The 12,262-nt window shown below is 32.5% G+C and overlaps 2 protein-coding genes across 3 annotated transcripts; both read right to left on the minus strand.

The window, feature by feature from the left end:
• Positions 1-4,147: 4,147 nt before the first annotated feature.
• LOC143045004 (uncharacterized) lies at positions 4,148-6,131 on the minus strand (the record flags this gene model as incomplete). The annotated part of the gene is made up of 1 exon (XM_076217282.1): positions 4,148-6,131. A coding segment is annotated over one exon (1,014 nt), but the record flags the coding sequence as incomplete, so codon positions are not given.
• Positions 6,132-7,795: 1,664 nt separating this feature from the next.
• LOC143045003 (uncharacterized) lies at positions 7,796-11,222 on the minus strand. 2 transcript variants are annotated; one of them, XR_012968838.1, is made up of 2 exons: positions 10,557-11,222; positions 7,796-9,042 (listed from the first exon to the last, which is right to left on the minus strand). XR_012968838.1 is itself a non-coding variant. In XM_076217280.1 (2 exons), exons 1-2 carry the CDS (start codon positions 9,982-9,984, stop codon positions 8,061-8,063), a joined length of 999 nt encoding a protein of 332 aa, XP_076073395.1. In that variant the 5' UTR covers positions 9,985-10,535; the 3' UTR covers positions 7,796-8,060. The 2 variants fall into 2 exon arrangements, 1 of the variants encoding a protein (XP_076073395.1); XM_076217280.1 differs by lacking the exon at positions 10,557-11,222 and adding an exon at positions 9,968-10,535.
• Between the last annotated feature and the right edge of the window lie 1,040 nt (positions 11,223-12,262).

Genomic DNA, 12,262 nt, shown 5'->3' on the forward strand with positions numbered 1-12,262 from the left:
ATAAAACGATTTCTGGGATGTCACACATTGCACTTAAAGCGGTTGATATTATTGAACAATAGTGAAAGATTCTCATTTTTCGTTTCGAATTTATCAATTCTATACAGGTGTTCACTCAGCATAATTGCAGACTATTTGTTTTTATGCCCCACCTACGATAGTAGAGGGGCATTATGTTTTCTGGTCTGTGGCTCCGTTCGTTCGTCCTGCTTCAGGTTAAAGTTTTTGGTCAAGGTAGTTTTTGATGAAGCTGAAGTCCAATCAACTTATAACTTGGTACACTTGTTGCTTATGATATGATCTTTCTAATTTTAAAGCCAAATTATACTTTTGACCCCAATTTTACGGTCCATTGGACATAGAAAATGAAAGAGGGAGTTTCAGGTTAAAGTTTTTGGTCAAGGTAGTTTTTGATGAAGCTGAAGTCCAATCAACTTATAACTTGGTACACTTGTTGCTTATGATATGATCTTTCTAATTTTAAAGATAAATTATACTTTTGACACCAATTTCACGGTCCATTGAACATAGAAAATGAAAGTGGAAGTTTCAGGTTAAAGTTTTTGGTCAAGGTAGTTTTTGATGAAGCTGAAGTCCAATCAACTTGAAACGTAGTACAATTGTTGCTTAGGATATGATCTTTCTTATTTTAAAGCCAAAGTAGACTTTTGACCCCAATTTCACGGTACATTGAACATAGAAAATGAAAGTGGGAGTTTCAGGTTAAAGTTTTTGGTCAAGGTAGTTTTTGATGAAATTGAAGTCCTATCAACTTGAAACTTAGTACACTTGTTGCTTAGGATATGATCTTTCTAATTTTAAAGCTAAATTAGACTTTTGACCCCAATTTTACGGTCCACTTAACATAGCAAATGAAAGTGGAAGTTTCGGGTTAAAGTTTTTGTCAAGGTAGTTTTTGATGAAATTGAAGTCAAATCAACTTGAAACTTAGTACACATGTTCCCTATAGTATAATCCTTCTAATTTTTATGCCAAATTAGATTTTTACCCTATTTCACGGTCCATGGAACATGGAAAATGATTGAGTGGGGCATCCGTGTACTTTGGACACATTCTTGTTAAATTGCTCTTTTAGAAGAAAAAAAGCTTGTTTTCTATCAAACAATACGTGCAATATTTTTGAAAGTTTAGCTATGTCTATACATAAATGCTTTTATGCTTGTGAGGCAGATAAATGAAACTAATTTAGGATGAAAAAATGTATGAATTATTTGGCTTAATTGTCTGCTAATCTGTCCCTTTTATTGGCCCTGAGACAAATGCATTTGGTGTTTTAACTTGTTCTTTCTTTCTTATTTGGAATGATTTTTATAAAGATGAAACAAAATTATAGAAGAGAGGAGCTGAAATTTTCATTGCAAAAACTGAAAATAGGACAAAAAGACAAACAACGGTCTATAAAATAACACATAGAAAACTAAAGCAAAACAAACTCCACTAATACCTTGGATGATCTCAGATGCGTTAGAAGGGTAAAGCGAACTTGTTCCACATTCGTAACCCGTTGTTTTGCTCGTGTAAGTAATTTGATGAGGTATGTAAAAAGAGGCCATATATTTTGGGATCAATCGATCAAAAATACAAGTTCACAGTAACTACGAAACATAGAGTTTAAAAACTTTCCGTATTGACCACAATTGGGAGTAAAATATACAGAGGAGGCATAATGTTTTTTTTTCCGATTTCCATACTAAGTTTGTTGATTAGCAGTGTTGTTGGAATCTCTAACTTGTTCACAAAAGGCCAATAAATAGGTTTTTTGAATATAAGGGTTCTGAGTGAAGCATTCCGAACACATACTACTCTCATTATAGTCTTGAATCATATGTTCTGGATGGAAGCTCTTTCAAAATATTTTTAAAAGTGTTTGTCAAGTGTCTTAGACTTATTTCTTTAGCATGCAGGATTTTGGAAACTCATTTAACATGTTTAAAGTTTTGTTAGCATGGGTACACTTTCCTGAAATGTGAAGTACATGTCTCTCGGTTTTTTATTGTTTTTATACGCCCGGGACGGGACGTATTATGGTATACCGTTGTCCGTCCGTCCGTCCGTCGTCCACACTTCGGACAATAACTCAAAAACGTTTTCACCAATTTCCATGAAACTTAAGTGAATTGTTTATATCTTTTGACGTAAGTTCCCTTTCGTTTTTTTTTTAATTTCAGATTTTAAGTTTTGGATTTATGGGGCTTTATTCATAAAAATGGGGGGATTTTCAACACTTCGGACAATAACTCAAAAAGGCTTTGACCAATGTCCATGAAACTTTGATAAATTGTTTATATCTATTGACGTAAGCTCCCTTTCGTTTTTTTTTAATTTTAGATTTTAAGTTTTGGATTTATGGGGCTTTATTCATAAAAAAGGGGGGATTTTCAACACTTCGGACAATAACTCAAAAAGGCTTCCACCAATGTCCATGAAACTTTGGTGAATTGTTTATATCCATTGATGTAAGCTCCCTTTCAATTTTTATAAATTTCAGATTTTAAGTTTTGGATTTATGGGGCTTTATTCATAAAAAAAAGGGGGATTTTTAACACTTCGGACAATAACTCAAAAAGGCTTTCACCAATGTCCATGAAACTTTGGTGAATTGTTTATATCTATTGATGTAAGCTCCCTTTTAATTTTTATAAATTTCAGATTTTAAGTTTTGGATTTATGGGGCTTTATTCATAAAAAAGGGGGATTTTTAACACTTCGGACAATAACTCAAAAAGGCTTCCACCAATGTCCCGATGCTGAAACTTTGGTGAATTGTTTATATCTATTGATGTAAACTCCCTTTCAATTTTTATAAATTTCAGATTTCACATTTTCTTGTTATGAATTTTTATGCTTAAAAAAGGGGGAATTTTCCAATAAAAGACAAGTTAAAAGAGCAACGGGCGTATTATGCGCTAAAGCGCAGCCCTTTATTCATTAATGTAACATTTATTGGTTATATATGTATGTTGGCAGTACAAGCTTTTACTTGATTTTATTCGTGTCAATGCTTCAGATAATGGTAACAAATGAGTATTATCATTTTCAATTTAAAAAATATGACATTGAATTGGTACCTTTATGTCATTTTGTGACGTGAAGATTGTTTTTTAACAGTATCATTACTTTATTGAAATATTTGTTTTTTATTTGATTAAGCTTTCATATTAAAACTAAATTGAAATAGATGACTATCAGTAAAAATTACAGTCATAACAGGGAAAACATTGTTGAGAATGGTTTATGATTCTATCATTTTTCCGGGAATATTATCAGGCAGTAACACATCCTCTTTAGATAATCGTAAACATCTCATTCTTTCATCCTGAACGGAAATGTCTAAAATTATCGTTTTCCTTTCACGAAATGATCAGTTAAGAATTTTTGTCAGATTTTCGGAATCCTCTATCTTTATCCATTTGAATGCCTTAAAACATTTTGCTCATTGACCCCCCACTTTTTATTTTATAAATCTTTTACATGTATAATTATAAGCAATCTGTAAAAGTCTTATAAAATCCTTGTTATATTTAAATAGTTTTTGAGAACTTAAACTTGTTAATAATAAAGCTATGAAAAGTCAAGAGAGAACATTTTCCCCGCCAAAATTTCAATGTCTATTATCTCGAAAACAAGCACATTGACCTATATTTTTTTTGCTTTTTTTGTTCTTTTATTAATATTCTATTAATATATACTAGTGTTATGAAAAGCTTGTTATTTTGAAACTGAGTAACGAACTTCCTTAACATGAACACGATTAATACATCAACGAACGCATGTTTAAAAGCAGCTATTTCATGTTCAGGACATGCTGCATTTATAATAGGAACAGTAAACAGCCAATATAGCTAATTTTCAAAAGTTTTGAAATGTGTCCAAATTAAAAGCAAAACGCTATTATTATTCTCAGTGTTTTCATTAAAATAATAGTGATGAACGTGAAAAAGTGTATGGAAGCATTAGAATATCTCATCAAGAGAAACTGAAGAACTGTTTTTACAGAAACAAAAACTTTGCCCCTTCACATGAACATAAAAGAAACAGATTTAAAATAAACATTATAACAATATAAAACTAAAATACATTCTACTCAAGATGTAATAGCTAACAAAGTAACATAATATCATGAGTCTTCTAAATACAATGCTTTCATAAACTTTCTCAAACTTTCTCCTGAGTTTTATTAGTTTAACAGGAGGTGGTTGGGGACGAGGCGGAAATCAATAAAATGAAAATTAATTGATTAATCCTTTGATCAAAATTTTCAATTAGTTCAAGATCAGCAAGAAATGCGTGCGCATCAAACTAATCAATATTCATGAGCAATTAATTTTAGACAATAGCCGAAACAACATCGGGTTGGACATTACACAAATGCTCTGTTCTTCGCATAAATGTGTTATTTATTTTATTCATAACCCTATGTTATGCTCCTCCATTGACGATCTATAGAAACAACTATATACACTTAACCTAACTATGCAGCAAGCTCTGTTCGCTTCTTTTTTAAATAAAAACCAAAACATGTTATTGGCAAAATTTGTGCCACCATTTGTGGCGCTATTTTATTTCTACTGTAATTCTAAATTTATTTACAACAACTATAATGATAAGCGAAGGTGGGGACCAAACATTTGCCACCGAATTGTGTCACAATTCCCCCCACCCGCAGCTGCATGAAAATATATCAAAACATAATCATATTGCAAATATAACACTAAAAGAGAAATATTATACATGTAACAACCTATTTAAATTGTCCAGTTTCTTTGTGACTGCTCATGCTCGTCACCAAATAAAGGTAGTGTGTGAAAAGTATCATATAAAAATACATTTGTATACTGTATATGGTTATACAACATTGCATAATTTAACCATACATTTGGATACAATTTTGCAAAAATAAAAATAATGTTTATAAACATATTTATACATTTCAAAATAAAAAAGACATTGTAGGCAAGTATATATTTGTTACAATAATTCAATACTAGCCCCTGAATGATTAAGATTGTGACTGCTCCTGCTCGTCACCTAACAAAATCATAGTATAATACTTGTAAATGTATAATCACTGAGTTGGGTTTACTGTTTAATTTTGTCTAATTTGAAGATACATCTGGTCTTAAGTACTTTAGAAATGCATTTGACTTCCATCTACCCAGGCTACGAATTTGGCTATCTGATTTGCCATTTTGCAAAGCCCAACTAGCAGCACCAATTCTGAAGGAATGACCTTTGTAATATTTAGATGATAATCCAATAAAATTCAGTGATTTATTTAGCGTGTCAATGAACTGTGATCGAGATATTGGCGACCCATTTAAATGACAAAATAAATTGGCAATGCCAGGTTGAGAACTTCTGTAGTTCAAATATGCCAGCAAATATTTAACTGGGCAAATAGATGTTTTTTGTTGTCTATTAATAAGAATTTTATGAATCTTGCCTGGGACTGAGTGTTTGAATGAACTGAAAGATATAATAAATTGTTCAGTTTGAATTTCAATGTTATCCATCTTTAAACAGTGATTGTTAGTACATGTATTCAAAGATCTCTCAGTCATTTCACCGACCCTCAAAAAAGCAAAAAATGCAACAGTGTACATCGCTTTAAATAACATTTGGTAAAATGGATTTTTGCATATAATGTTCAATCCTGTGATTAGTCTCTCCAATATGGAGATTGTTATGGGTAATCTACCATCAAAAGTGCAACGTTTTTTCTTAGCACCATGGATTAACTTATTAATTAAAAAGGATGCAGTGGGATCGGATACATTATTAATTTTGTGCCAATAACTTATAGCTGAGTTGTATGTTGACATTGTAGAGGGAGCATAACCCTTTTCATATAATGAAGCCAAATATAGTGACAATGTATGAATGGATATAGGTATTACCGAGTCTGTTATACTTAAATGAGAAATGCAAAACTGTATAAAATCTATCCATATTTTATTATACTGTTTTCTTGTTGAATTTGCCAATGATGATTTTAATAAATCATCAACTGTATTATCTAAACTGGTAAGATTGGTAGGTGTGGTGTGAGTGTAGGCTCTGGGTCTGCATCTGGCATTAGTTTCTGGAACTTGGAAATCTGTAAACGGGAAAGTGCGTCACTTAAGATATTCAACTTGCCGGGTAAATGAATGGCAGAAAACAAAATATTAAATTGTAAAGATAACAAAACCAGTCTGCGAATCAAAAACATTACACTTTTCTCAGTGCTGGATTGCTTATTCAATACATGTACTAAAGCCTCATTATCACAATTAAAACAAATAGATCTATTTGCCATCTGATTTCCCCAAACTTCAATTGCCAAGACAATAGGAAACAACTCCTTCACAGTTATGTTTTGACTTAACCATTGCTCATTCCATTCCCCATAAAACCAAGACTTTCCAAAAACTGCCCCATATCCATAAGTCCCCGAAGCATCAGTGTACAACTGAAATACATCGTTTGAAACCATCTTTTCATCGATAAAGAAACATTTCCCATTGAAATGTTCTAAAAAGCTTTGCCAAACCAACAAATCATCTTTACACCCCCTGGTCAGTTTAACTGTGTGATGAGGTTTTCTTAAAGTCTTGGTTATTTCATATAATCTCCTCAAAAAGGCCCTTCCAGGAAGGACTACTTGACATGCAAAGTTAAGAAGACCACAAAGTGACTGTATCTCTCGTAATGTCACTTTTTTCCTTCCCAGAAAATCTTGGATTAACTCACTACATTTAGATAATTTATCAGATGACAAACGTGCTTCTTGTTCAACAGTATCTAATTCAATTCCCAAAAAAGTTAAGCAATGAGCTGGTCCTACAGTTTTGTCAGGAGCCATAGGTACACCTATTTTATCACAAACATTCAAAAATTGTTTGAGATAATTTTCACATAGCTCCCTCGACTGGGCAACTATCAAAAAATCATCTAAAATGTGAAACATGATACCCTCATTCATAAAATTTTGTCCTATCCAATGAAGCCCAGTACTGAAACGTTCAAATATTTGGCACGCTGAAGAAACTCCCATTGGGAGACATTTATCGTGATAATAGAGACCTTTCCACATAAATCCAAACAAATGATATTCCTCAGGTCTTAAGGGTAAATTTCGATAAGCCATAGAAATGTCAGTTTTTGCAAGAAAACATGGACTTTTGAACTCTTTTATCCCTCTAATTGCATCTATTATCCTTGTATATTGAACTGAACGAAATTCTTCTGCAATACTATCATTGACTGAATCGCCTATAGGAAAAGACAGGTGGTGAATAAGTCTGAATTTCTTTGGGTCCTTTTTAGGGCATAGACCAAGAGGTGAAATTGTAAAATTAGAAAATGGGGGAGTCAAAAAAGGCCCTGCAAACCTTCCAGCTAATAGCTCCTTACAGATTTTATCACTCACAATATCCGGAAGTTTATTTGCTGAACACAAATTTTTACATTGTAAGCTAGGTGAGATTTTTTCCGAACATACTGAAAAACCATTTGAAAATCCAGATAAAATAAAATCTTTTTCTTGTCCATCATAATCTTGTAAAAATTGGGCCAATACCAAAACATTTACAGGTGTAGGCAATTTTTTTATCCCCAAGCTTAACATCAACCTCAAATGTGTGTGTTTCTTTAACGCCTAATTGGGATTGAATTCGGGAACCGGAGTTGTGGTCTTGGAAATCTGGGGTTTGCATGAAAGGAATGACTGTTTGATTGCATACTATTTCTGGGTCTTGTTCCTTGAAATGGTGTCCGAAAGGAACGAAAAGTATTTACATTCTGATTGTAATTTGTAGTTTGCTGATTAGTAGTATGCCAGCATTTGCTAGCAGGATGAAGTTTGTTACATATATAGCATTTGTGCAAAAATCTGCAAGGCAGTTGACAAAAATTACCACTATGAAACCGTACACAATAACCCTGTGGAATATGTTCATTACCACTGTTAAAACGCCTCTGGCTCTGAGATTGATAATTATCATTTTGTACATCTGAAGTTTTTTGCATCGCCTTAAGCCACAGTTCTTATAGCATAATTATTGCATATTAGCCCAAGATACTCTGAGCTGACACTTCGCTTTCCTAAATTTTTTATCGTACTTAAGCCATTGCCCGTTACTTTTTGCAATTTCCCTCACGGTCTCCATATACGTTATGAGATCCTCAAAGGCATCTGTGAACTTTTGACAGTATATGACCATATAAGCCGAAAAAGCGCTGATCCACTGGTCTATTGTGCGAATTTTCTTGCTACCAGTACTTTCGTTAAATACCAAACGTGGCTGATTTTGGTTATCTCTTTCCACTGACAGTGGAATGGGTTTATCAATCATGTCATCTTCCGGTAATAAAATATCAAAATTGATGTATTCATTTGCCCAGATTTTCCCTTTTATTTCATCAGACACTGTGGCTCCTACTGGCAATGCAGATTGAAAAGTATTATTAGTAGTTTGGGTGAATGGTACATTTTCTAAGTAAGATGGGGAATCATACATGTTGTTACTATTGTTTGTACCTATATGTGTAATTGTTCCATTTAGGTTGTAATTATTCTGTCTCTGTTCTGTAGTGGCTCCAGTTTGATGTGAGGATGCACGTGGTTCGTCCATTATGTCATCTTGAACGGTATTTTGTTGTTGAATTTGGTCTTCTATTGAAGAGTCAGATTGTTCCTTCAGTGATTTTACTGTATCTGAGACAGAAGTTAAATGATCTTTTAAGTCAGATACTGCCTTTGAAAGTGTATTTATAGAAGTTCTTATGTCATCATTACCATCGTTACTTGTCGTGCTTGTACTAATTTCATTTAAATTTACATCTGGCGGTTGTACTGCATTTTGAAGAATTTGATTTCTGGTATATACAGGTGGATTGTTCTTTTTTGTGGGTCTTCTAGCTGTGATAGAATTCCTAGAAGGTTCCCTGTCTGGTCTTGTCTTTGTTCTCGAAACTAATACTCTCTCTTTTACCCTCACTGACCGCCTCTCTGTTGCTGGATTCATCCCTGCAGGCATCCTGAAATTAAAGTTTTACTAGCAAGTGTCATTAAAACATTTTAATTGAAGTAGCAACTAAATTAATCGGTATTGATTTAAATATATTATAATATATACATATTAAGTGCCAAATAAGTCTATGCTTTTTTTTTTTTTTTTTTTTTTTTTTTTAAACATGTACTGGTAGTTCATACATGTATACCACACATATAATGTACATACATGGCATATATGACTGCTATACCAGATAGTATAGACATTATATATATGTTATCAGTGTATAATCGGTTCAATTATTAAAGTCATTATGTACATTGTATTTATAATACATATACATTTGCATGGTAGCCTTTTATTTCTAAGTAACATATTATACATGTATCAAAAAGTAAAAATGTATGTTTGTATCTGATGACAGTATCTTTAATTGGTGACCATGTTCAGCAAGGAGCTGGTTACATGTGAAATAGGGTGCTATGTACATATTCAGAATGTACAATGAAAAAATGTACATCTTGTCCGTTATTCAAACAGTAAAGAGCTGTATTAAATGTTTATATTGTACATATTTATATGTATCAGAACAGCAAAGAGCTGTATTAAATGTTTATATTGTACATATTTCTATGTATCAGAACAGCAAAGAACTGTTCGATGTATTCATGGAAGATGTTGTATAAATCTTTGTATAAATGTAATCATACATGTAATTAAAATATAAATATATATACAACTATTTGACTACAATAAAAGTATATTCTAGTACGTTTACTTAAATATTAAAACATATTTAACGTTAATAGTGAAACAATGAGTTTCTTACAGGCCCATAACCAACAAAGAGTTGATATGTGAATACAATGTATCCGCTATATGAATTGTACTGATATGTACATGTACCTGAATGTTCTTATTTATTTCATTGTTTATATTTTTTAAATTACCCTATTTTTTTCTGCATATATCAGGGCTCCTCTGATGCTCAACCTTAACCTTCTATTTCCTTCAGTATTTAAATGTACTCCGTGCTTGTCTAAAATGTCAAGTGTTGGGTACTGAAGCCCACGATGCACCCAAAATATCATTCTATTGCTGAAGACACGTTGTAAATGCTGCAGCTTGCAGTTCAAATCTATTACTCTGTCATTATACTGGGACACTGTGAGTCCACGTTTTGCCAAAACCTTATTCCGATTGAACAATAAGCCAACCATAACTAAAGGAATGTTAATTGAAATCAATACTTCTATAAAATACTGAATAGCAAATTCAATATTCACCACTGAATTTTCACTGCTGCCAATATCATTACTGCCGATCTGCATAAACACAACATCAGGGCTAAAACGGCGTATGTCTATCAAATATTTAAATAAAGAAGAGACCATGCCCCCGTTAACACCTTGCATTTGTATCTCGTGATGTTGAAGTTTAAAGTCGTGTGTCTGTACATAATTTTTTAAACGAACAATGTGAGAGCTACCTATTATAAACGCCTTCATATTTAAACGTAATATAAGTATGATGATTTACCTGAAATCTATTGTTCAAACTTAAATTCAATCTTCGCCTTCCACATTTGTCAACTGAAACTGCTACTTCCGATTTTGATAGTTGCGCCCTCTATGTATTTTCGAAAAGGAGATTAGGAAATCCCAGTGTTCTAAAAATAGCTAAGCTGTTAGATAACCAGCCTCATGTCCAGTAAAAAGTTTTCCTAACTTAAAATTCATATGTACAGTAAAAATATTTATTTCACTTTCATGCCTAGCATTTGTATTGTCCAATGCGGAATGTCAATGCATCACAAACGATATGTACATTTAAAGTGAATCTTCGGTCAACTTGACCTACGGCTACGACATTTTGTACCACTCTCAGCCTCAGTAAACAAATCAATAACTCACGATGTAATCGATCCAAATCAATAAAATTGTAGGGTTCTTGTCAACCACTAATGTTCAGAACTATGGTACACTCATAACACAATAATTGTCGATATATAAAATCAATAAAATGAAAATTAATTTATTAATCCTTTGATCAAAATTTTCAATTAGTTCAAGATCAGCAAGAAATGCGTGCGCATCAAACTAATCAATATTCATGAGCAATTAATTTTAGACAATAGCCGAAACAACATCGGGTTGGACATTACACAAATGCTCTGTTCTTCGCATAAATGTGTTATTTATTTTATTCATAACCCTATTTTGTTTCGAGTTAGTTATCTTACTTTGAATTAATACTATCCCTCTGCATTTTAACCTCTTAAATATTAATGTTTTGTAATACACTTGTAAATATCATGCTTTTTATTATTTTTATTTACTGTTTATCAGTACATTATGTAAGAAACGCTAAGTCCAACACGTCATGCCTTTTACATAGCCTTAGTTACATGCACATTGTCTTTAACAACACTTATTAAGCGGAGATGTTTGCAGCACAGTCATTTTTTATAAAATTGTCAATAGTCCTTTTTACTATGCTACCTTACTCTAGTATGATGCAGTATGATTGTGTTGAACAATCAGCGGTTCGTAACAGTCGATTTAAACTTTAAAAACTACAAAACCTATGCGTGCAATGTTCTATAATATTTACCATAGAATAGCATATCATGTTTAACGTTGTTACTGTTGAGCGCTAATAAACACGTTTAAAAAAAGATCATAGGCAAAAAAAAATAGGAATATCAAAGGCAGAGCGGTAAAACTCATCCGGGAACTATACACTTTCATAGGTTTAATCAAACCATACTGACAAATGTCAAATAGTATTGACATAGTTGTGTATGATTAAGTTCCTAGTTTTACGGGGAAAATAACTCAGAAAAGGAACATAACAATATCAATTGTAACTACATATTACCCTAATCACCATGACTACAAGAAGGGTTTTGGTTGCATTTTTAAAGATAGGTGACAACAAGCAAAACAGAAGCTTAAATTATGCAGACGCTTCCATTATTCTTTAACAATTGGCTCAAGATAAAAAAAAAATAATAAAAGAAAATGCCCAACTCATGGTTAAATCATGGAATATTATATAAACATATGATACTTCCATGGTTAAAGGAAAATTAATCTACAGCTGCAATCAATTATTTTGTATCTATGACCCATTGACTTTGTAAAGTTCAAAAGAAAAGCCAGACAGTAATTAAATTATGACACGTGTCTAAACCAATCCAAGGAGTAATCAAGCATTTTTATAGTGTCTAATATGTGTTTTTT

Source organism: Mytilus galloprovincialis, chromosome 9, assembly GCF_965363235.1.
Source record: "Mytilus galloprovincialis chromosome 9, xbMytGall1.hap1.1, whole genome shotgun sequence".
NCBI classification, from domain to species: Eukaryota; Metazoa; Mollusca; class Bivalvia; order Mytilida; family Mytilidae; genus Mytilus; species Mytilus galloprovincialis.